The 27,266-nt window shown below is 42.3% G+C and overlaps 1 protein-coding gene across 1 annotated transcript in view; it reads left to right on the top strand.

The window, feature by feature from the left end:
- Window positions 1–27,266, top strand: part of itfg1 (integrin alpha FG-GAP repeat containing 1) — a 183,199-nt gene that overhangs the window by 17,451 nt on the left and 138,482 nt on the right. The window contains exon 7 of the mRNA XM_069657592.1: window positions 13,896–13,945. Within this exon, the coding sequence (XP_069513693.1) occupies window positions 13,896–13,945 (50 nt within the window). The remainder of the gene's footprint in view (window positions 1–13,895; window positions 13,946–27,266) is intronic.

The raw sequence follows: 27,266 nt of genomic DNA, 5'->3' as shown, positions 1-27,266 counted from the left end.
CGCCCCTCCCTCTGAAAGGAACGGCCCAGCGAGAGACGCTGGAGTGAAATAATACCGTTTTCCAGTCATGGACATTGATCGCTGCAGGCAATGGCTTTGAGCGGTACAGAATCCAAAATACGACGAGAATATACCGGTGGATCATCTAAATAATCTTGAGGTTGAAAATCGATGAACTGGCCCTTTAAGCAGATTGGACTTGAAGTTCTGCATGTTTTCCCGACTAACCTGCTTTGCATCTCTCTTTCCTTTCGGCTGAGAGTGCAGCATCCCTCCCGGTGTCTGTTGGAGCCAAAGTATCCGTTTCACTCACTGCTGTCGGCTGTGACATTTTCGACAAAATGCCAAAAGGCCCTCCCCCTGTCCATCCGCGGTTTGGATCAGTTGGAGGCTTAAAGACAGAGGAACAAACTGATGCAAAGAGATGAACACAGCGGTTTGGCTGATAGGCGGCAGGACAGCCTATGATTGGACTTTATGAACAAACAAGACAAACAAACAAAAACAAGCAAGTGCAGGCGACTAGACTTTGTGCATTCATCCCTTTTCTTCAGCCACATTAATGTCACCCTCATTCAAACTCCATCTCTCACACACACACAGACACACAAGAACTCGAACACACCCAAAGTAAATGTTTGTCCTCCACCCCCTATAAACCGAGCAATGAGATCAGTGGCCATGGCTGCCTTTCTTAAGTCCATCTCTCCAGCAACCCCGAGGGGGTAGAGCACACGAGCATGTGTCTGCATGTGTGTGTGTGTGTTTGTGCATTTGTATGTATTAGTGTCCCTTTGACAGCCATCGGGGGATAGGAGTCACAGCTTGTTTGCTGAGTAACAGGCTAACAAATAACCTGCTCAGGGGCATTAGAGACACAAGGAAAAGAGAGGATCAGCTCTTCCTGTCCGTCTCTTTCTTTCTCATTTTATCACACCCTCTCTCCAAACTTTCTTTCTGTTTTTCCTTCATTTCTGTCGTTTCCTCTGTCCTTGTTTCCCTGCTCTTCTCCTCGTTTGCACTCACATTTATTTTGCCAAAATTTCGCTTTCAGTTTCACCAACATCATAAGCACAGATGCACGTAACCCTAATATCCGGGAGCGTGTTGATGATGAGTGAGGTGACAGTGCACATGCACAAACACACACAGCATATCAGACACTAATGCAGCAGGCGTAGCGCTGCCTGTCAGATCCGATCTGCACTGCAGCCTGTGTAAACCATCGCTACTTCTGCTGCTTTTACAGGTACAAGGAGGAGGCTGTAATACTGCTGTTCCTGTTGTTGGCCTCACATAACTTCTCTAGACTGAAGAAAGCATGAAGAGGGACCGGATGTGTGTGTGTGTGTGTGGACGAGGGTTTGAGGAAAAAGAATGAGAGAGGGAGTGGAGAGAAAGGAAACACAAGTTGTTTTTTGTTATTGAAATGAGTCTCTGAGTTTCCCTCATCAGTTTTTTTATCCTGAGGATAAGTAATGAATGTCATCATGTTCTGCTTTTTCAAAATGAATAGACAGTGGGGGGTACACTGTTAGTTTGTTCACCTTATATTATGCATGACATCGGAGACATTGCTGATTGGATTTTCAAAATCTGCAGGAACCCACTGGAGCAATTCAGCCCACCGCTGTGTTCATGCAAATCGCAAACTACTGCACAAAGCTGCCACAACAAATTAGAGAAAAATATTTTTTTACACACATGCTTGTTGCTGATCATCCCAGAAGGGGGGATGTCATGTTTACCGGTTGATGCTTTGATGAATGTGACTTTATTGACCACAATCCTGATTTCGCCTCGTCTGGAGAAGTAACCGATGATAGAAGTGCTCAGCCTCACTTGGCTGCCCTTAGCGCTGCGTGACACTGTGTTAGAAAGCAGAGGACAGCAGGGAAGGAAGTAAGAGAGAGAGACAAGTTCTGCTGAGGAGTCATGCAGTCATCCGATTCCAATATGTCGTCCCGGCTCCGTCCAGCACAGAGGAATCGATAATCTTCTCCACTAGCGGTCATGTCCTCCCTCACTTACCCTGCAACGACTCCAGAGCCATCCAGTATGTTCAGTCTGTATACATACTGTACATACAGCAAAAAGGCCTAGAGTGACTCAGTGACCTGACTTTTCTTGTGAGTCAGTACGGAGGCCCGGCCGAGCCCTGACAGCTCCATAAAAGCACAGCAGCGCTTCTAATAAGCTGCTAATTGGGCGCTTGCAAGCGCAGGCTGGCAGAATAAAATGACTGCTCATTTTAGTGAACAGCCATGAGGATCGCGGTTGCCACTGTGCTGAAGGCAAAAGGACGCATGGAAAGGATAGTGTGGGTGGGCTGGTGCACTGTATGTGTGTGTTGGTGTGAACAGAGTAATTAGCTCCAACTACACACCAACTTTCTCCCTTCCTCCCTCGCTGTTCTGCTCTTTTAGCCAATTTGGCTTAGCAGCGTTATTGTTCTTTATTAATCTGTTTCTATTTGGAGGAAATTAGGGTTAAAGTTAGGGTTAGGGTTTTTCAGCTAGTTAATCACCATTTTAGTACCATTATCCATTTAACATCGTAAAAACAGTGTGTTCATGTTTTGTTTTTGTTGCCATGTCTTTTGAGAAAGTGAAGCAATGCCCAGTGATGCCTTTTTCAGTACATCAAACTGATGTACAGATGTACTGATGCTTGTTGTTAGTATCTGGCAGGTCAACATATTTGTTTCCTTCTCCAAATGATCCGACACCTAAACTTGAATATTGGCCAATACTGAGAAACCTTTGAGAAAAAAATACATATTCTTCTTCCTATTTTTTAACAGCTGCATTCTGCTAAACCTGCTGGATGTGTTATTATGTGTCATTGTTATGTGGCCAAGCTCAGTACACTGAATCAATTCTACCATAGAAACAAGCTGCTCTAATGTTAGCTGACGATGACGATCCCAGCGTCAGTCACAGGAGCTATTTTGGCTTCAATTTCGTACAATGAGAGCAAATGGAGACGCGTTGTCTGTCTATTTACACGGTTGTTGGTGAAAACACTTGTTTGCAAAAATGTTGCTATCTTTGACTTGTGTTACAACCTCAGTAGCACCGCACTCATCGTTGTTTGCTATCATCATGATAATATACCTGAAATCTGTTCTTTTTTATCGCTCAAAAAAAGTAGTTGCTCGTGGCAGTCATAATATACACTCACCGGCCACTTCACTAGCTACACCTGAAAAATCTAATGCAGCTCAAACCAACAGCACTGCCATGGATTCTGCTTTATGAAGTTTAGTTTTTGTTGACTTTTGTTTTGTTCACAGTCTGAAGTGTGTAAATACAATGATGTTTATTACTGAGGCCATAGTTAAAGGTGGTGTTGGACAGAACTACATTATATTGAGACGTGTCTCTAATTTGTCCTCCCTGTTTACGTGCATGAGGGGGCCAGAGTATGAGAAACACCTGTGAATATAATGCAGCTCAGTGCAGCCCCGCCAGCAATTATGACCTTGATGCTGTACATGCTAACTTGCCAAAACCTGATAACACACTGTAGTTGACAGTAATTCCTCTACTGATATCGGTATCAGAACAGCTCTTCTGGGAGGTTTCACTCCCGTGGTCTGAAGTTTGGGGGCCCGGCTGCCTGATACTTGTCCTAAAATGTGCCCTCTCATGTGCTCATCCATTTCTTTCAAGCTACAGACAAGTGGCTCTTCTTGATTCAGTGTTTCCAGAGTTCTAACACTTCTTGATCCACAAGCCTTGCTGCCATTGTCCTGGGCCACATACTAAGGCAGATAAGAGAGTGTGTCAGTGTGCAGAGAGAAACAGATAGAAGGAAGGTGATATTGAGACAAAGCAGGAGATAGTATAGGCTCCCGCCCGCTGCTGTCTATTCTCCTCAATGTCAGAGTTCTCCTTCGCTGTCGAGACTTAGCTCCCGCCTTGCATCACCCTATCTGTTTATACAGAGGCTAATAGGAAGCGTGGTCTTTATCCCCACACTGCGGCTCAACATAATGGAATAGAGAGACATAATGCTGCTCGAGTCAAACAGTCAGCGGAGGCCTTTAAATTGCTTCCAATCCCCTTAACAAATCTGATGGAGAGGCTATGAATAACTCAAGGGCCGCTCATCTCCCCGCTCTCTTCCTCTCTTCTCCTCTCCTCTCCTCTTCTTCAGAAAGCTGGCTAAACCTAAGTATCAACTTGGATTAACTCACTTTACTTCCCTTTTTTTAATTAGAAAGCGCCAGTTTGTATTTACTAGACAGAAATAAGTCCAGTTCAAAGATCCAAAATGATCACAGATGCTTGCAGGAAAACTACGTTTTAGGATAAAAGGTCTTAAAAAGAAGTTCACCAGGAATTTAAATGTTCTTCTCTGAATGGATACAGAGAACAGAAAACTAACTTTTATCTTAAGGAGAGCACCCTTCAAGATTACTTTGAGGGAGTTTTGGGGTAACCATAGTAACCATATTTGATAACAGTGTGGTGAAGAAATCTTCTTAACTGGAAACTAAAAACATCAACAGAGGACAGAAACATGTTAGATGTACTTACATATTTTTCTTTAATATATACACATATTAAAACATAGCTTAGATGAGAAAAACATCGTTGCATATTCTGTGATAAGGTTTTAGGGTGAAATTAACTAGTTGCAGCGGAGCTTTTATTCGATTAAAATAACATTAATCAGCACACCAACTCTGCACACTTCCCTGGTTCCAGATGTTTAATCCACATGAGGTACATTTATGTACAAACACCTGCCCCTGAAAGTTCATATGAAGCTCATGTGTCCTGATAGAACTGTCCATTCATCCATTATCTATACCGCTTATCCTGTTCAGGGTCGCAGGGGGGCTGGAGCCTATCCCAGCTGTCATTGGGCGAGAGGCGGGGTACACCCTGGACTGATCACCTGTCGCTGACACATAGAGACAGACAACCTTTCACACTAACATTCTCAGCTACAGGACATTTTAGAGTCACCACTGGAGGTCTTCACGGGTGCCCGAACCCAAAGTGACCCGGAAATGTGTGACCCGGAACTGAACGGGATCCGTCTAAAGAGACGAAACAGACCCAATCAGCACCAACTTAACAGTTGATTGTTATTAACAAGTTACCGTTAGTCAGATGTCAAAACAAAACGGTTTGTCCTACCTAATGAGACGTAGCCTTCTCCCCTGTGCTGGCCGTGCTTATAATCCATCCTCCTTGCCAAGGAGGTTTTCTGTTATTCATGTCGTGTTGATAAAAACAGTAATGCTTATCCACAAGTTATTTCGGATTTAAAGTTGCTGTCACGCAGACAGATGAAAAATGCGCGGCTTGTTTAGAAGCAGCATTGCAGTTTTGTTGCATCTAGCATCATAAAGATAACTACGACTATTTGTCCTTTTGAACAATGCTAACAATTTATCTGCTAATGTTAGCATTTCTAGTGTGCTATCATCCATGTTGTCCGAGTCTGACCTTTGATCTGACCCTTCACCTCCTGAACAAAAGCAGCTGGAGCACTCGCTCGGCAGCTCATTGGTGCCACCTTGATGGCCAAAGCTGCACTTTGCTTGCACGTTCTCTTTCATCACGATCGGCGCTTTCTAATCACGGTCGGGTCTTTCCGGATCCACTCGGGTATTACACTTAATGTTAAACAGACCCGAAACCCGGGGTTATAGAACGAGTCCCGACCCGGAACCAGTGCCCAAATAAAATGTGGAGCAGAACCCGTCTGGGTCCTGGTTCGGGTCCCGGTTCCTAGGGTTCCAGTGGACCCGTGAAGACCTCTTGTCACTACTGAAACAACGAGCATGAGTACCTGGAGAGAACATGCAAACTTCACACAGAAAGGCCCCTCCTTCCAAACCGGGTGACAGCGCTAACTACTGCACCCCCGTGCAGCACCTGCTAGAACCAGCATCCAGCCTAACAAACCTTATTGCAGCATGCTGATATTTGTCCAGACAGAAACTGTTAAGAGACCTACAGTAGCTCCCCTGTTCTGCAGCATGCGTACAGGTTATTTGTTGTACTGTTTGTTTTAATATTCTTCGTCTGTTGCTCTTAACAGTCTGTTATTAGCACAAAACCACTTGCAATTATTCTGTTACAGTGGAAAGGCCCCGTTGATTGTAGATTATTGGCTGGATCACAACCTGATGACAAAGAACTTCACAAGCAGACACTCAGATATTTAAACAGTGTGCTGAAATCAGCCATGCAGTGTGGGGGCGGTGGGGTGCGCATGTGTTTACGCAGTCTGCTCATCATGTTCTCGTTGATGTGCGTGTGACTGCGTGCTTTTTGAAGTGTCACTTTTGGGGAAGCGACAAGTTCATGAAACAGAGAAGTCTGAGAGTGTGCAAGAGCGGAGGAACGCAGAGGAAATAATCAAGTGATTATAGATTGCCTCTCTTCCAATTAGAGGATAAGCATGCTTTTGCTTTTCAGTGATTCCTTTATTAGCCTGTTTTTTTATATTTAGATGCACCTTGGAAACTGGCCGGCCTTATCATCTGCTTTCAGTCTCTCTCTTCCCTTGTCTCTATTTGCCTTATGTAGCCATTGCCAGCTTTTTCCGTTAGCATATCTTTAATTATCCGGCGACATGACATACCACTTAGAGCTTTGAATCCCTGTTGCTGTTACACAACCCCACCCACCCACACACAAACACATTTATATACCTCAATTATGTATGCATCTTTCCCGAGTGGTGGAGCAGTATGACAGCTCTATTAGCTCTGAATGTGTGTGTGTGCTCAGTGCAGACAGTCAGATCAGTGGTGTTGTTGAGTCTTTCTAGTCTTGACGTCTGTAGTGAACTTGTTGTAAACCTAAAGGTGATAAATAAAACAATATGTGTTACACAGCATCCAGAACAAATGTTATATCTGTGCCAAGTCGAACAAGCTCGGAGATAAACACGTACAGCAATGGCATATTTCCAGACTCGGATGCAGTTTTATATGGGCTCTAAATTTTTTTTGGCTTACTTGACAGCAGTTTTGTAACTCCAGTTTTGTAACTGCTGTCAAGAGGCTGTTTTTGTTTCATGTCAGTGTGGTTTTTAACTTGAATTAATGCTAATAAATGATATCAAAGGAATGTTTTGGGAGGAATAATCAGGGCTATAAGTCTTCTGTTTCCCGCCGTGCTCTCTCTTCACAACACAGCAGCAGCAGCGTCCCCGCTCGTCCTTTTTCTCTCCTGAGCCGCGGCTTGATGGGATTAGCCGGCTTTGATGGTCGTGTTGGTCACTTTCAATCGTACAGGTCTAACAGGATTACTGCTAGCTCGTCATGATATTGGGACAACAATGTTGCTTGTTTGATGTCACTGATGTGACAATCATCTGTTCAACAAAGTCCTGTCGGTGTTCCCCGTCACATTTGCAGCCGTCCTGAACTGCTGGAAGTTCTGTATTTCATCCTTTTGTTTCAGTGGTTTGAGTACAATATTTTCTTGTGGCCTGGGTGACCTAGGTTTCACAGTTGGATCTTCTCCTCTTGGTCAGAAAGTAAGGATGTTTCTTGAATCTGTAGAAATGTTCATGAAGCTGCTTCAGTGATGCACTCACACCTACCTCTAGCACAGTATGAGCTTGCCTCTGGTGTTGTGCTAGGTCTCAAAAGCATAGCACTAGTAGATCTTATAGTCCAGTTTTTTCCCCCACACATTCCCTTCTTGTCAATATCTGTCGTCTACATTACCCACAATGCAACCTGAACACTGACCACTGGCGATTCAGGTGCGTTCTGCTCGGAGCATATTAAGCAGCCTCTGAACTTCAGCACAGGTATGAGTGGCCAAAAGGTCTGATAACCTCGCTCTTTGTTTTTTATAATCATTATTATTTATAACTGCTTGTCTGGTCGTGACGTCAACTTGCACCAGACCCCTGTGGAGCCACTAATAGGTGTGTACCCACTAAACACAAACTGAAATTCACCCCCATTCATTGTGTTTTGCAAGCGGCTGCTCAAAGCATGCTGAAATACCTAGCGATGTGCACCAAGCTGGCGGCGTCACCTTTTAACAGTATTTCTTCCTCATTATGTCAGAATCATGCATTTTAAGAAAACAGTGTTCTACTTTAAAGTAAAACAACCTTGTGAGGAGCTGTTGGGATTGAAAAGACTCAATTCACGCCAACAAGAGAAAAGCGAGGCTGGGCAGACGCCAGTTTGGGCGAATTGGTTGCTCGCAGTGGGTGCACACATCCAGTGGTAGAACCCCAGACCTGTCAACAAACTTTGATTTATACCCTCAGTGGATTCGCCCTTTGATTGGCCCCCAACCACCTACAATAGGTGTAGGCTGAACCCTGACATAGCCCCGCCTCCTTTGGTAACAGCAGGCTCTGCCTCCAAACCATAGACTGTATAAAAAGATGCCAACATGACAGCTCCCTAAAAGTGAATCGCCCCCTGCTGACTGGCTGCTGTGTATGTCATAAAGCCCGCCTCCTCCATGTTAACAGATGGGAAATGAGTCAAACTATAACATCAAAATACACGCCAGATAAATGTTTCTCAAACATGGTTTCTGTCATTATAGTTAGTTCTTATCATGCTGATTTACGTCCAAGTGTTCATTTTTCTGACAAGTTTATTTTTAATTAGTTATTTGATGCTGTAAGAAGGATGATTGACAGCTCTGTTGACAAATACGGCTCCTGCAGCCGATCTGTTCCGAATTAGCAGAGTAGAGGAGGGACAGTGACGTGTCGTCCATCTATATATACAGTCATTGCTCCAAGCCCACAGTGGCAACTCAACTCAAGCACCTTTCATACAAATATGGGGCTAAAAGTTCTTCACAATGGAACAAACAGATGGAAAATAAAAACAGAAACAATTGATATAATTTTTAAAGACTTAAAAATGACAACAGTAAATCCAATAAAATGTTTAAAATCAATACATATAAATTGCTAAAACGTTAAATGAGACAAACAAATACCAGAGATAAAGCTGTTCAGTCCCCAGAGACTTTTTTTATCCATTAATGTTCAGACACTGGATCAGTGTTGCATAAGTCCAATGATGAAGGCTTTTGTTCCCAGTTGAAACTACTGCATTTGCTGGAATCTAATTTGCACCTTTTAACTGGCTCCCTCTGCCCAGAAACAGTCGTTCAGACAGATCGGTATCTTAGAGGTAAGAGCCAGAAACTCTGCCAAACTGAAACATTTCTCAGACACAGAAATGAAATAATTATCACTGATGAGCTCCTAATGACGACTACATAAAACTAAGGCAGCATTAGATGATTCAGGAGATTGACTTACTTATGGATAAAAGAGGTTGGTTTTTAATAATCCTCCCACTCACTGTCATATTAAGAAAAGTAGATATTGTTGTATATTTGAATTTTCTGTATTACTGAAAAGGTAATAAAACAGACAAGAGTAACAGAGATAAATATGAGTGTAATGCTGTGCTTTGCAGACGCCAGCACTTAACTAAAGTTGCTACTTTATTCTCGGACTTTCACATAGGATCCACTCTTTCTGCTCTCTTCTTATTCCTCTCTACTCTGTTTTTTTTTTCACTTACACTTCATAATATGTCTTTTAACTCAAATGAGTCCGTAAAAGGCCCTTGGCTGCTTGATAAAAGTCCTCGGAACAGTAAGAACTGTGTTAAAAGGAGTGATGATGGCAGCAGTTAGGGTTATGTAGCTAGCTAGCAGCTCTTTATGAGACTGTGAAGAATACTTTCTGGCAGAGAAGGTGGGTAAGAGAGGGGAGAGCAAAAGGACAATGCACTGAAGATAATGTCAAGACGATCACATTAAAATTACCTTATTGCTCTGTTTACCAAAGGGAATTGTCTCGTCCGTCTGTGCATATTCCCCTTGACACACACCTAAAAGTTTGTCCTTCTCAGGACTGATCGGAGAGCAGAGTCATGCTCGATGCCGTGGCCAAGGAAAGAGCAGGTTGAAGTTTAGTGTGCAGCTCAAGGGCGCTTTCCAGTTACAAATCATGAGTTTACAGCCTCAGTGCACGGCCTGACAGAGGTGAGAATCACACCGTTAAAGGGAATTACAGGGCAGTTTCAATTTGGACTGGCATTTAGTAATAGACTGGAGGAAGAGAGATTAGTGCAGAAAAGAGTTTGGCAGGAGTGAACTTGGCTTTAAAAAAAGGGCTGAGACGATGAGCGAGGAGAGGAAGTACCCCCACAGCGAGAATGTTAAGTGTTTACCAAATGAACATCTCTCTGCTCCTTCGTCTACCCCATGCCACTCTGAGCGACACACCGCCATCGCACCTAATCAGCCAATCACGGCTGGATTCTGTCTAAGAGGCCTGATTGGCTGATTAACCAAGCTCATTAGCACACCACCCGGTGCGACCACAAACACACACAGTAACAAGCGCAGGCACATACACGCTGTGCAAATCACTGAGTGCATCCTGTACAGTGTGCATGTGTGTGTGTGTGTGTGTTTGTGTGTGTGTGTGTGTGCACATCTACATAATCTATGCATGCATTCGTTATCTTCTTTGCATTTGTAAAGCATTTTTGAGTCTGTGTGGGCAACATGCCTGCTAGTTCACAAAGTTTTAAACATTCAAAGTTTTTTTTTTTACCACTTTAAGCATCTTAAAGTGGATTAACTTTGCATATGAGACCAGAATATTGTTTTAGATGGCTGTGTGTGAGTGGGTGGTGGTCTGTGTGGAGATTTGGGGTGGTAGTTGGGAAGAAAGTTACAACTGTCTGTAACACAAACTGACCAACAGCTGTAGTTTGGTTTGCATTAAAAAGAGCTGTCATCTCTTCCTTTGAGCAAACACAAAGAGCCTCAAATTACACTATGCAGAATATACTATTATGGGGCGGCTGTGGCTCAGTGGTAGTCGGTTGTCTCTCAGCTGGAAGGTTGGTGGTTTGATCCCAGACTGCTACAGTCACATGTCAAACTGTCTTTGGGCAAGACACTGAACCCCAAACTGCTCCTGGTGGCATAGCCATCGGTGTATGAATGGGCAGAGATCTGATTGGAGATTATCACTTAGGCCTTTGCCATCAGTAAGTGAATGTGTGTGTGAATGTGTGAATGTGACATGTAGTGTAAAAGCAGCTTTGAGTGGTCGCAAGACTAGAATGCACTATATAAGTACAGTCCATTTACCATATTTTCTTAGCAGCTTTTTAGCATTTTGTTAGCAGCACGTTTTTTAAACAATGCAGTCTTTTTCTGTTAATGTTGGTATCATAGTTATCTCAATTACCAGACATTTGAAATTTGGAAAACAATATTTTTTCTCTTTGTAGTCGGGGTAGTTTTGTCAAATCCCGTTTCAGCAGGCTTTGGTTGTATGCAGGTAAACAGTCCAGTTGGAGAGCAAACTGGTGACACATCGGCTGTAATGCATCAAACTTTAGCCGTTTTCCCACTGGTCAGAAACCCCGCGAACACCCAGCTTTTTTGCTTATTGGGAAAGGCTACCACCGGCATTCAGACCCGGGTCAAATGACTCTGCAGTAGACCCGGGTAATTACCGGGGATTGATGTGAAAACAAATCCGTGTCGACACGCTAATCTCTGCCCCCTTTCTGGCACCATGCTATGCTCTGTCGGTAACTTCTGCGACTCCTTGTCATCTCAGCTACAAATTCCGCCCGTCTCTGTCCAAGCAGCGCTCGAACATCGTTCCAAATTTGTCGGCACTGAATTTGATAAACAACCATATATATATATATATCATATAAAGACCTAACCACCGTAACATCTTCACTGTGTACTAACCCTGTTTTGGGCGGTTTGTGACGTCAGACGGTGACGCAGCAGAAAAGAGACCTACAGGAGTATACTTCACTGGCAGTGGGAACAGAGACGATCGGCATCTAAAAGCAGGTCTTCCCGGGTCTGAAAAACCTGTGTGAACATGCAAAATTTAGGTGGGAAAGGGGTATAAGATGAATAAAATCAGTGGATTATCATGTTGATTGGCCCACAACCACCTACTAGGAGTTGGCCCCGCTTCCTTTGGTAACAACAGGCTCTGCCACCGAGCTCATCTCAAGCACCTTTCATACAAATGGCTAAAAGTGCTTCAAATTTTAATAAACAGATGTAAAAAGAACAGAAACCGGCGACAATAGAAAGAATGTCGCAAGACTAAAACATTACAACAGTAAACACAGTAACATTTTCAAAATCAGTAAATATAGATTGGTTGAAAAGTAATTGGTCCTTGTGAAGAGCAAAGCAGGCGACGCACATCGGCTGTAATGCAATCCCAGAACCCATCGGCTGTCATCTGACGGAGATATAGCTTTTTATTTACCTCTATGAACATACATTTGCATATAATTGCAGCTAACTATACCGTCACAGATGTATAACCGTTTGCTACACCAGAAGCTCTGAACAAATTGTCCATCCCTCAAAGAAGCTATATCGTCACCAGACTAATGCAGATTGGTGTCATAACTCCTTTGCAACAGTTTTTCTTTGCTGCAATTTGTAATGTAAAAAAAAAAGGAAAATGTATTGAGTTGGAATTGAGGTTCAGTTTTGCGAAACTTTGAGAAAGCTGTTGGTCAGGTGGACCTACCTTGGTGGGAAGTTCAAATGCAGAGATAAAACCCAGATTGAGAAAGGGTAACACAGTGAATCTCCCCTACATGAGGTGGCAGGATGTTCCTGGAGAGTAAAGCTCCCTTCAGAAAGCTGTTTCACTCTGCTGACTTTTTTTCCTCGTTGCTGGAGGCGACTGCAGAAGAATCCTGGGATGACATTTCAAAGCACATCCAGAGAGAACGAGGGGGGGGCTTCGATTGGTATCTGCTCAGAAAAGACAGCATTCAGTCGATACGATGTTTGACATGTGGCTAATGAAAGAGACAGTTATTCAAATGTATGTTTTTCAATCTATTATATATTTATTTGTTGTTTTTTCAGCTCCAGTGAGGAGTGGTGTTGTAAACTTGCTGTTGTCTGTAGTGGCCACTGCAGAACATAATGCTCATATCACCTATAGCATTTATCACAGGATTTCCACATCTCATTCTCCCTGTCTTCCCTTCATTCATCCCTTCTGTCATTACCATTCATATTTTCCCATGCAGAGCACGGCAGCACGTGGAGTACAGCAGGGCCTAGGGCAGATCAATGCCAATATTTATTTCATGTCCAATTACTGGGGCAGAGCCGTAGTCCGGAGAATGCAGCGATGAAAGTAAACGTCCTCTCACAGAGGCACACAGAAGCCGCATTAGAAGTGCAGCCTGCAGCCTAAGCTTGGAGAGCGATGCGTATGAGTACAAGTGCAGGTTATAGGATTCCAACAGAGCGAGCTACAGGCATTACCAGGGGGTGAAGCCTCTAGAAAGCTGAGCGAAATCCTGTTGCTTTCAGTGGGAGATCCCCCACCACTATCCTTTTTCCTCCTCTTCACCTGCTTTATGCTGCTGACTTTAAAAAGCCAATTCATCTATTGTGCTTCAGGAATCCCACCGATCCTCTGTATCGAACAGTCACTGCAGTGCAGAGCTCTGTGGGGTCAGGACACTACAGTAAATCCTGTTCATCTCTATCCAAACCTACTTCACTCTGCATGATGATGAATTCTCCTGTGTACACAAGGCAACATTAGCAATCTAAGCAGTAACTTGCATGTTATTGATATGTTGCTTCATGATCTGATCATCAAGTCCTATGCGGTGCAAAGGTTCACAGCTTTAGCCCAGTGTACATGTCCATAGCTGTCTCTTCCACAAATCTGCAGCCTTTTTTTCTTTACAGATCGATAGTTCTGCTCCGTGTTTGATTATGATTGCCAATTGCACCGATGTATCACTTAATAACCCGGTCCTCTCTCTCTCTCTCTCTCTCTCTCTCTCTCTCTCTATCTCTCTCTCTCTCTTCTCATCTCTCCAGATTTGTTCCTGACAACTGTAGGGCCGAAATATGAGACCTGGATCAGCAAGGTAAGATGCATTTTCAGATTAATATGTTGTCGTTTTCCTGTCCCATTTTTCCTTTGTTCTGCCGGTCTTTTCAAGAGTCCATGTAAGTCCGTGCAGCCATGAGGGAGTCACTTCTCTCCCCCACCTGTGCAGGAAGCAGGATCACAGAGTGTGAACATGGTTTTTGTACAAATCAAGGGGCTGTTTTTTTGTTTTTTTTTGAATAACACACATCGTTGTCATATCATCAATGCAGGGCTCTTAATGCTGATGAAACAATTACAATACTCTGATTTATTTGTAGTGTTTAAGAATGAATGAAGTAAGTTTGATTTCATTTAAAAAGTTACCACAGCCCCTATTCGTATTTAAAAATGCTTTTTTTGTCAGACAGTCAAAATCCCATTCTGCCACATTGTGTTTATTTAGAAAACATTATTTACATTTTTAAACTCACATGCTGCAGATTTCCAGATTTGCAGCTCCAAAATAAAAGGAACAATCATATTAACAATAAAAAATACCTGAAAATGTCAGCCGTAGCCATCGTTACCGCGACTTAATGAACGGCAAACGCAGAGCGACGTTTGCTCTGCGTTTGCTCTCCGTTCAACCATGGAGACATGCGAGGTACGGGTATGGCAACACCACTTAGACAAACCACATGCAGAACTACACAAACAGTTTATTGTCTTTCACATTTTAGAAAAGAAAAGAAAATCCATCAGCTGCTCCATCAGAGCAAAAGTAGCGAGCAATGAGAACATTAATTGAAATGTAGTGGAGTCAAAAGTACATTATATTTGTCTTTCAAATGTAGTGGAGTAAAAGTCATAAGTTTCCCCCAAAAATAATACTCAAGTTAAGTACAGATACTCAAAAAATGTACTTAAGTATTCCGGTTGTTTTCTGGAGATCTTGACTTATTTATCACGTTACCTCGAGCTAACAAAGCTTGTTTTCTCGTGATAACGTGATCATTTCCCAGCGATTGAGAAAACAAAACTACAGGCTGCTCACTGTGATATTACACACCAGGACATGCCATGCTGCCTTTGCCCACACTAATGCAGTAAGTTAAGCCTGTTTCTGTATGTTTTGTGCGTCGGCAACTCCGTGGACACGAGTTATGATCATGTGACGTTACAGTGGCACAGTGTTGTTATAGAGATCTCGAGAAAATGACCGGAAGTTACTTGTTATCACAGGAAAACAGAGTAAAGAGCCGCTAAGGGCCTCCGTACTTTTCAACACATTAACAAATAAAAAAAAATTAAAAAAAACAACCATCTGAGTGGTTTGTAACTGCAGGGGATGATAGTCCAAACATGGACAGAGGCACGTAGGTCAACTTATTTCAAGGAACATGTTTTGCTGTAGCCAAATTACAGTTTTGTTAGCTGGGAGAAACCTTTTTTTTCATGTTGATTTTAAACTGTGATTCTGGTAACTGAGTCAGTGAAAAAAATAGCTGTTATTGTCACTTTCTATAGATTTACAGTCAGCTGGTCTTAACCACTATTTACCATCACCCCAGAGCCTACGATTATGCTCCATTATAAGCACGTTATCTGTTTCATATATGAAGTTAATCCAATTTGTCCACCTATAACAAAACTATGTGTGCCTCCATTAAGTACAGCCAAAGGTATTAACCTAGTGAGCAGAGAGCGATGACCCACGCTACACCCCCCTGTTCGTTTCCTCACTGCAACACACAGATCTGCAAAGCTTTGGTGGGCTTTGGGCTGCAGGATTCTTGGCTCTGCTGCAGGACTAGTTTATATTCTGGGAGAGCAGAGAGAGGAGACGGTGGCTCAGAGTTTTTGTCGAAGAGGCCTGTTTGAAATTCAGCAGGTCGAGGCACCAGTCGAACAGTAGTCTATCTTATCACAGTGAGGGGGAATGGGAGAAAGGAAGGGGAGGGGGTGAGGAAGAAGAGAGACACAGAGAGATTGAAGGATTTGTCAGAGAAGGTGTGTGAGGATAGAAAGAGACCAAGCAGGAGCAAAACACAGCAAATAAACTGCCTCTCCCAAAAAACCAGTAGGATGCCGGACATGTGGAGGGAAAGTTCATCAAGTGAAAGAAAGCAGCAAAAGAGGCAAAAGGAAGATCAATTTTAATTTTGAAGGAAAATTGAAGTTAATTCTTTTTCATCTCCCCCAATGATTCAGCCATTTCTGTTTTCTGTCCGGTTGTTTGGTAGGAAGACTTGCTTGCCATGCTTGCAGCCTGCTCTGCAACTTATATTTTGAATATATCTGTGAAGCTAATGACGTCCCATCAGTGTCAGCTTTACTTAGTGTTTATTTCCAATATGCAAATGTCAGCATGCTAAGATGCTAACTAGAGCCCTATTCGCACGGAACTAGTACTACCTGGGCACCTCATGTGGTTTAGAAACGACCTCCTCACGTCAGTGTTTTGTCCGGCGCATTCGCACAGGATAAGCAAAGTCTGTATTTTACTACAATTTAAGACATTATCCCCCCGGTATGACTGAAAATGTCAAGGCTTCGCGTAACATCTGATTAAAGCCTAAAGCCTGTTGAAAGATAGAAAAACGTTTCGTACCGCACGTTGCCATGCACATCATCCATCGCATCGTCTTTCGAGATTTCGCTCGTGATGGATTTGAGTTTGTGAATTCTGCAAAATCTGTGAATTAGGGATGTGCATTTGGAAAGTTTTTTTGGACCGGTCAACCGACAATCTTAACGGTTAATAACCGGTTAACCGTCAAGGTTAAAATTTACTTTTTGTATTGGATAAAAGTCTCCTTTGAAAATAACAGCTGGAGACCGACAACTAGCTCTCCATCATACACGCTCATTCTGATGCACACTCTCCCTCATACTCACAGAAACACACACACACACACACACACACACACACACACACACACACACACACACACATAACTAAGAGGTACATTTATTATTATCCTCAGACAATCATGCCTACAGATACACTGTCTAGTGTCCATTTTACGCATGCACGTGCGCATACAGACATGTGATCCAAGAGCAACATTAAGTAAATAAACATTTTTCTGTTAAAAAACTTAAAATCACAAGGCCAGGCCTACACCAGTCCTTATTATCTGGGACACAGATTGTTTGCTGGTTTTGGTGAAGAAATAGCAACATGGTGACATGCTGTGGGGTTAGTCTGGTGCACAGTCTATTGACTGTGAGACCCACCGTGAAGAGTACCCGCTCAGACGTACCGATGTCCCAGGAGCAGAGATATGCAACAAGGCTTTGTTTTTTCATTTTTTAAACTGTTTAACTGCTCGTTTCATTTTTTGTAGGATAGTGTTTTAATTTAGAACCACTGGGCTTACTTGACTAAAATAACATGTGATATTATGTGAGCTCTGAACCTACATACAAAGTTTTTTTTAACTCTGTCTTAATTCTGTAATTGAAATACATTATTTTAAGGACTATATAAGCCTGGCAGAGGTCTGCACCTCCAGAGTGTTTGTCATGGTTTGTTTCAACCTTAAGCCTTTGTTTAAGATGAAAGCATTATCAGCAATTTCATCTACATGCTAGACGCAGACGACAATCCATATTTATAAGCATCTACATGCTACTAAAATGGAATTAGCATGTAGATGACAATTGGAGTGGTGCTTTCCTCAGCACAATTAGTAAGTCATTTGACATCAGAGGCTTGTTGTATCTGTGCAAGTACACAGAGGATATCTGCTAAACAACACGCCTGGTAGAATATGTGCAATAATTTAGATAGCAGATCTTTGTGTTCTGAGCTCTGTGTTGAGCCTTCTTTTGTTCGCCCTTGTGTCTTTTATTCATCATAATTAATTAATTAGTTCTTCTCTTGTGGGCAGGGTCAATATCTCATTCAGTGTGTCTTGTAATTTCCACCACTGTGCAAACTGCTAATTAATTGATAAAGCTTCTGTGTTTGGAGAAGAGGGTCTTTTTGAATGTTGTGGTTGATCTGGAGTGCAGCCAGGGTTTGGGGAGGAGGACAGAATTACACACGCAGACTATGAGAGGAAAAAATGGGCTTATGGCTTGTTGGAAAAACCAGGTCCTCCGCTGTATCACTCCTCCTTCTCATTTTAAGCTCATGAAAAAGCCCGACCCTGCTCTTACGTCCTCACACATTCTCTGTTATTCCTCTGTTCTTCTTTTCTTTAAAGCACAAACAACTGCTCACATCTGCACACACTTGAATAAATTCAAAAATATTGTTCACCCAAAGGCTCATGACAAACATGAGGATGGATGCACACAAACATACTCCGGCGTATAAACACAAACACACAAGGCCGAGCCGTTTCCCAGCATCCTCGGAGCATTAGACCCCTGTTAATCCCACTGCAGTCTTCGGTTCAATGCAGCTGCATCTACCGGTCACAGGCCAGCACGCTCCTCTTTCTCCAGCACTCTGTTTTAATTACTTTTCTCTGTTTTCTCTCCCCCTCAGTCAACTTCCATTTCTCCCCTTCCTCTGTTTTCCTGAGATTACACCAGAGAGGGCAGTGACAGGGGGGAGGGGAGGGGGGCAACAAGCTGGGGAGGTGAGTGAAGCGAGGTGTTTTCATTGGCCGGTAAATAGAGCCAAGAGGTTTTAAAGGTCAATTCTCTCCAGTCTGATATAATAATTTAGTTCATGGTAACTGATTTACACATCTCTGGTGATACTCTGCAGTCAGCTACATAAACACTCTCTCTGGGTCTCTTTCTTGCAAGAAAAAAGGGGGTATTATGCTGTGTCACATTTTAAGACATATATATATAAAGTTACCATGTTGGATGTTCAGACTAAACGTGGGTAGGTAAAAGTATGTCGGAGTAATCCCCAGCCTGCTGTGAACACCAGGTTTCACACAGTTTTTTCTGCACGCTGCATTTTGTGACGTCAGCAGGCTTCAGAGAGCTGGCCAATCAGAAGAAAGTGGGCTTGTAGGGGCGGGGTTTCTTAGAGGAACAGAGCTGACTGAGTTATTTCAGACAGAGGCTGTATGAGGGCCTGCACAGAGCACCAGTGTGAGTTTTTTAAACAGTAAATTATGCTAAGCTACTCCACAGGTATCACAGAGTGAAATATAAAGCTTGAAGCATAAGCATATTTTGAACAATAGATTAAATGTATACAAAAGCCACACCAGCACACAGAGCCGAGATTTTAATACATGTTCAAGAAAAAATGTTTTGATAGTTAACATTTGAAACATTACCAAGTTGAGGGGATTTTTTCCTGTCTTTGCATGGCAAGGAAAACAAAGAAATGTCCAAATGCAAAATAGCTCATTTCATGCTAATTTGGCTTTGTCATAAGTATTACAAATATTCCCTCCGGGCTTAGAAGCGTAATATGCACATAATAGAGTGAGGGCTACATGAGCATATGTAGGCCTTACCTCATAGGGGGCAACAAAATATCATCATTTTGCATGGAAAAATATTCAAATTCGAATCATCTTCTTGAAGAGGATTCATTCTTCATTATGCAAGTTATTCTTCTGTCTCTTTTCTGAATTCATCAGGATCATTTTATGGGATTCCTGCCTCATACATGACTGTTGTGCTGTATGAGATGTAGCATACTGCTGCAGGTTAATATGGAGCTCACTCAACAGTAAAACATAGTAGTAAAGATATCTTGAATATCTTGAAGATTTTCGTTTAAATAAATGTCTGTTAAGTCTCTATCTATCCTGAATGAGGTAACACAATGATGATTGAGCCTATGGCCCACTGATGAAAGGCTTTGCATTTGCAGTATTACAGACTGGGCGTCTGTGGCGACTTTCACGGAAAAAATCATTAGCAGCGCCCAGTTAGTGACACATTTTCCATCAGCCAGCAGTGGTTGGTCTGCCAGAGAGGGTAGGCGGAGCTAAGCAGCTGCTTTTCTGGTCTCTGCAAGTGTTGCGAGTAAACAGTAATCTACTATGGCTGAACAAACAAAGAAAAGATGGATGACTACAGATACAACTTCAAAAATAAGTGAAAATCCAAAGAAAAAGAAACAAACTCGACGCTCAGATGAAGCAAACAGTCTAAAAAGGAAAGCGACCGTCAGCCAGTGTTACAACCGGAGCCAACCATGGACGTCACACATGCAACACTGTCTGGATATCTGGGAAGTGTGCTCCTGTAATTACCGTTTATCACCATAGGTGCCGCCAAACAGAACGAAACTGAGATCTTCGAGATTATAACTTTAAGTTTTAGGAGCTACTCAAAGCATCCTATTTTACGACCTTAAGCCTTAATCCCAATGTTCCCGGCACAATGAACAGTTTGCATTAGCAACCAAATGCTACTCACAGCGTTTTACAACGTACAAGTTTGACATTATTTGCATGAATTCTGCACGTTATTGTTTTACTTTGATGTTTTTAACACGTTTAAAATCTCCCAACTGCTCCAGGATAGATTTTATAGTTTTCATTGCAGTTAAATGTATTTTATTGCTACAGCTGCACATATGTCATTAACTGCACTGCTTCACGAGGTGTGTGTGTGTGTGTGTGATGATGCATGTGTCGGGATTAATGTGAACAGAAGGAAAGAATAATAACAAGACCTGTAATCCTTTCATCTTCACACATCAATCTACTGTTTTCAAACCGTCTGTCACACACACACACACACACACACACACACAACACGCTCGCACAGTTTTAATCATGACATCTTGCAATCAGGCGACCAGCACCAGTCAATCACACAAGACCTCATCCTCAGCACAGAGAGTTAACACCCTGAAGCCTCATCTGTGTGTGACTCAGTGTGTGTGTGAGTGTGATTGGAGGCTCTTGATCTAATTGACACAAGTTGATTTTCCCTGTCGTCAAAGTGCATCATTTACTCCTGCACGCCTCGGTTTTACATACACGCATGCATTTACCAAAGTAGAAGGTGTTGCATATATCTCACTATATTATCATCACTATTTGCATGAATGAGAAGTCGTTTCAAACATCTTAGTAAGACTTTAAAGATTGTAAGTCTTAGCATTGGTGCTTGTGTGTGTGTGTGTGTGTGTGTGTTTGTTGCACTCCTTCCTGGACGTTGTATTTTCTACATTTTTAACACTGGTTATAAAAACAATAATTCTGTACAAATAGAAAAAAATGTTTGGCATCAAACAAACATATCCACTGCAGCCTGAACCTCTGGCTGATGGACTTTAAATCACTAAAATCCTGCAAGTGCCTTTTACATTTCTGCCTCATCAGTATTCAAATCATCAAACATGTTAATAATTAACCTCTAAAAGCACAATTTGTGTGCCGTGAATAATTGAAATTGATTGTAGTACTGGGCTTCATTAACTGACAGCCTGTACTCGGGCTGCAGGAGTGTGGCCAAAATGCTAATCACGATTATTTTGATCAACATTGAGATCACAATTATTAATCCCGATTATTTATTAATTTTAGGGACATTTTTTATTATTTTATTTTTTTTATTTTACTAGCATCAAACTAAGACTTAAAATTTGGTTCTTTACCTGAACTTAGTGCATCTTCTAGAGGCAAAATGCAATGCAAATGCAGTGGTAATGTCAGTCTGTCTTTGGGAGTTGGGTGGTGTCGTGCTGTACAGCGAAGCTGTTATGGATGTTTGACTTGACGCTGAAGTTGCCGAAAACTGAAACACCGCTCTCTGTTGTTTACTCTTCCACTCGATGCTCGTGACATGACCGTGCCAGATCCCCCAAAAGTCATGCAAAACTCTCCATCGCTCCCGGGGGAGTGGCTGTTAGCTTAGTGAGCGTTTGACTGATAGAGCGAAGTTTTCAATGGGTGGAGCACGTGTTTTTGATGTCAATATCTCCGTCTATCAATTATTTAATCCTGGGAAGGCAACATTTGATTGGGATTAATATTGGATTTATGTGCATCCCAAGCCTGCGCCTGTACCTCCATTGAATCAATCAATCAGTGTTTTATTTATATAGCCCCAAATCATAACCAAAGTTATGTCAAGACACTGTACAAAAAGAGCAGGTCTACACCGTACTCTCTTTTTCCTTTAGAATAAAAACTATCCCGGCTGCTGCTCCCGGCTTTACAGGAGCACCATTGGCACAGGTCTAGAATGACCTGGGACCTCATGATATACACATTGACCAACATGTCTGTTTCATAGCGCGCTTTCACACAGGGTAAGGCTCTGCATAACATTGTCTTTATAACGTTGCTATTAATAGGCCACCTCATAACGCCTGATTAGCCTGTTGAAATATTGAAAAATGTTCCTTTCCGCACGCTGCCATGCATGTCATCAATCTAATCATGTTGAGATTTCACTCTTCTGGTGGGTTTGAGCTTTCTCTTTCTGCAAATCTTTCTCCCTGCTGTGTGCAGAGATAAGCCTTCTGAATTTTCACCCAAAATCCTGTTAAAACTGTCTTTTCAAATTGCTTACACAGCCTCCATAATTCTCAATCAGGGAAGAGGCAGAAAAAAGGCACAGAGAAAATACAAATCCCAAACAAACAAACATTTAAAAAACACCCCAAATCACAGTGATTCCAATTCGCAAGGACGTAGTAGGACATAATAGCAGCACACGGCATTTGTGTGTGGGGAAATAAGTTAGGAAAGTGCGGCAGAACTATAAAACTTACAGACTTGCACAGAGATAAGATCACAGACAACCTCCACCCTTATTACAAATACCTCAGGGCCCCAGGTGACACAAGTGCTGTGTGAAAAGGTTTTAAATACGTCGGAAACATGTTTAAACAAGCAACACACACTTTGTGAGTAACAACCAGTCACAGATGACTTTCTGCTGACAGCGGGGATAGTCTGAACTTTTCTGTTAGGTCTTAAAAATATTTGTTTTCCTATCTGGCCCGTGCAAACAAATGTAGCACTCGTCTTGTGACAGACTGAAGCAATAACTGTGCTTGGGGCCCTTTGGCCTTCCAGCAGAAGTGATGTAAGCAGTTTGAAGATATGAGCACAAATACTCTGGACATCTCTGAGACTCATGATAGACACAGGTGTGAACAAGGAGGTGGCTCAGCTGTCCGCTTGTGTTTGGATCACACAAATACATTTTAGGAACAAACCATAAACAGCCAGGGAGTAGACTTAGGTAGAGAGAGGAGGGACATGATAAGTTTTCTTCAACGACTATTTTACCATGACGAAGACGAGACGTTGGCGAGCTAGTATAGATATTTGATAATAAAAACTCTGACGACAGGTGTGTTTTGATTTCATTGATGAGACAAGACTTTAATGTTGTCGGTGGGCTGTCGGAGATTCAAAATTCATGATGTTTCATAGCCTCAAGCACCAGTTAGAGATAACAGATATCACTCGCTTCCTGCTTCATGCTCACAGAAAAAAAAAGGGGCGTTTTACGCGTCTTTTGACGCACAAAAAGGAGGACTTTTTAAATGAGAAGAGATGATGAAGCTTGAAAACATAATCCAGAAAACAATGCTGTGTCCTCATCGTTCTCTTACTGTATGGATGATCTGCTTAAATTAAAAGTGTTAAGACTAAGACTAAGCCAAAATGAACACTGATCCACTGGTAGGCCACAGTTTTGTACATGCAGCACATGATAAAATAAATAAATGGGCATTTAATACTTCTACATTGTTTTGTTTGATTTGTCCTCATATCTCGTGGCCAATGGTGCCAATCTGCTGCAAATTACTACTTAAAGCTCCTGTGAGGAGTTTTTAGCTGGTTATGAAACAGACTGAAATTAATTCTGATGACTCTATATGACCTACAAAAGCAAACCAGACCATCAGCAACATGACATATTATTTCTGTATAGTTATTATTAATATCTGAACCTGCTGGCGGGGGGGTAGGTGTCAGACGAAGAGATTAACTGCATGCTGCCTTTGTTTATAATTTTCAGGGCAGAAATTTAAAGTGAGTGATACATATGACTGTTAAAGAAAGCAGGATGAGATTTTTTGTTAAAAACCACCACTTAAACATGTACAGGATAAAATCAGCAAAGAGATAAGAGGTACGGCTTTGTCCACATGGGGCGCCAAAATCAACACAAACAGAAAGTTCCTCACAGGAGCTTTAAATGAGCTCAGGATTTGAGGGCAATTTATAATTACCAAAGACTGGAAATAACAATTGACTCTGTTCACTTAGTATCAGTTCAAATGCAGCTCATGGATGGCTTCAGTGTACATAAAAACCTTTTTGCAAAAATAAAGCTGAAGTAATAATCCTGTAGTTGATTACATGTCAAGTCTACTTCCCTCCTCTTTTTGGTTTTCTCTCTCTCTCCTCCCAGACACGTTAAAAAATTATTTTGCTCGAGAGATTTTTGTGCCACAGGAAAACCAGGCTGGCTCCAGATCACAAGAGCATTCACCAGTATTCAGGAAGCAATACTCCAGTCCTCTCAGCCACAATCAAGGATAAGCATTTGTGCAGAAGCCCCCTTTCAGATGTCAAAATATTGATGTACTGACTGATCTAAAGAGAACTTCAGTCCACACCGTCATTAATCTGCTGGACCATCACACTGGCAGCACTATTCATTAGTCCCCTAATCTAAATGTCTCAGGGTGGAGAGGGAGTCTGTGAGAGTGAGGCTGCCATTAGGATGATCAAGTGTGCTCCTTCTATGGCAGCTTTCTGGAAGAATTAGACCCAAAACAGCTCCACAGGGCTTTTCTGTCATTTCAGGACTGCTGAAACACTTTCATCTACTTGCCTCCAAATGGCCAAATAAGCCTTTTCACAGAAGACATTTTTGGCGTGTCACAGTCGGAGAAGCACAGGTGTAAATATTAAAATGAATGATGGCTGAATTCCATTAAGCTGCTTGGGTTTCAGCATCCTGATATTGTGCTGCCGGCTCACTGTCACACTGTCACGTCGTCATGGTTTAGTGCGAACAGAGCTGTCGTTAATGTCATTAGTAACACCTGTGCTGTTCCTACTATGACAAGACGAAATGTGCTCTGCGAAGATGGCTTCATTTTAGTCTCACTCATAGGGCTGCACGATCATGGCCAAAATGCTGATCACGATTATTCTGATCAATATTGAGATTGTGATTATTAATAATACATTAATTTTAGTCCCAATTTTTTTTTTATTGTACTTTCACATTTAAATAAACGGAGCAACACTTTCAGTTTCATTTTGTGCTGCATTCTGGCTCATGTACAAATTTTGCATCAAACTGAGGGACTTTTACTCTGAAAGTCCAGTTCGTTTGGTTGGTGTGAACACGCAATCAAACTCTGTTGCAGACCAAACCACCGGACCATGGTCCGCTTGAAAAGACAGGTCTCGGTCTGTTTCCAAATGAACCATGGTCCGGTTTGATTCTGGTGAGAACATAAACGGACTTAAAGTAGGACCAAATACAGGAAGCAAACCAAAAACTGAGCATTGTGGGTAGCTGACACTGGCAGAGACAGGCACACAGCCAGGCATCAGGATGAGTAGAGGACAGATGTGGGAGAGCGACTAGAAATATGGGCTGACCAAACAATTTCACAAATGCTTGTTGAAATGCAGCCAGCGAGCCTGCACCGATGCTGACTTACTGACCAGGTGCAACGCTGTGTTATGTTCGTCATGAGATGCTGCTTTAATTAAGATAAACGTGAAACAATACACTGACGTCAGCGTCTTAAAGTTAACATTATATTCAGGATCTAATAAACCGTTTTCTTGTCTAGAAACGGAACAAGTGAAAAGTTTAACGGCTGTAAAAACTCAGCAGGTCATTAACATCAGATTGAAAAATATATTTAGGCTACAAATAAGCGAAGCCACCAAGGAAGTTTATTTTCCTCATCATGTGGAGTGATTTTAATGGCTCTGCCTCACTGGTATTCACGTAGCTTTTGTTATTTATGTGACATGAAACCATGGTTACACACAATATTTCCTGCCTCCACCGGAGTGAGGGGAGCTGGTCTCAAAGCTTGGCGCTGTATTTGATCCCTTCCCCTAAACGGAGGGTGCTCCATTCGGCTGTGAGTGTGACATCAAACGGAGTTCACTCCACGACGGAGTGGAAGTGGGAAGGGTCCTGTATGGGAAATGCCCTTGCACTATAGACTGCCTCTAGAATGTAGGTACTCATCACATGGTGTGCCAGCTCGGTCACCAATCATGTGTAATCATGGGAAGCCAAAACCGTTATCTGGATTAATATTCAATAAATGGTGCAGCCACTCACTCATGACATTTTTTTACCCAAATTACAAGAGGTACTGTGAGCTAACCACTGTTAAAGGAGCAGTTCTCCCCTGGAAAAAGCCGCTCAGTCAGAGCTGGTGTTCTCTGTAATCAATAGAAGCAATAATATTTGAAATTGGCGTCATAGCTATGGAGAAAGTTGTACAAACAGCTTGTGGTTTCGCCCATTCTACATTCCAACAACACCCAGCGTGCATTGCGCCCCTCCCTCTGATAGAAACTGCCCAGCGAGAGACGCTGGAGTGAGATACTACTGTTTCGCTGCTACGAAGAGAACGCACCGGTGGATCGTGTCAAAAATCTTCAGGTCTGCAGTTTACATTTCAAACCTGACGATTTCGAATGAGACATGACATCGGAGGCGGGCGCCCTAGATTGAGGAAGTGTAGTTAAGCAAGCTCCCTGGTTTTCCAGGGCCCATTGGAGAAGCAGATAGCGTCCTCCAAAGGCACAGAGCCAAATTGCATTTCTACCATAATGGCATTAGCTCTCCATAATGGCATGATAGGACTGAGGTTGAAAATTGGCCAACTGGCCCTGAACTCACATGCTGCCTGCCGTAAATAATGCTATTTGGTAATTGTCACCTGAACAGTTTAATGTGCTGATATAAGTATTATGTTGTGACATACTTTTACTTTTTTTTAATACTCCCATGTACACAATGCAAAGTTTTGGTTGAAGCGAGGAGACTCCCCTCTGCCTTTAAGTAGTGGTAGATGTTGGCAACATTTCATCCCTGAGTTGTTGTGGATTTTCCCTCGACACAGAAAATCAATATTGTGGGAGTGTGTTGCGTTACAATGTAAGTGTCGCAGGTATGGTGTAGCTGTCCAGTGCTGTTGAATTATTGAGTTTTTTGAGTTTATTCCTGTAAAATATGTGAAGCGTTAAAAAGCAGCGCTGCTAAATTTAGCTTTTGTATTCCTCCTTTTTCTTGTTGCATTTATTTGTGGGGACTTTAAATCATGCAGTGTAGTTGCTGATATTCTGTTTATTTAGTCTGTATTTGCCTGGTTGTTTAGTTCAGCTCTTCTTTACCTCTCAATGTGTTATTTGACAGGTTGAGTAAATGTGACAGCAGTAGAAAATGGTCCTCCCAAAACACGAACCAAACAGTATTTA

This window comes from Semicossyphus pulcher, unplaced genomic scaffold, assembly GCF_022749685.1.
Source record: "Semicossyphus pulcher isolate SPU_LCO1_2020_fin unplaced genomic scaffold, fSemPul1.0.p SCAF_1, whole genome shotgun sequence".
NCBI classification, from domain to species: domain Eukaryota; kingdom Metazoa; phylum Chordata; class Actinopteri; order Labriformes; family Labridae; genus Semicossyphus; species Semicossyphus pulcher.
Note: the sequence above shows the minus strand (reverse complement) of the source record. Positions and strands in the feature narration are given on the sequence as shown.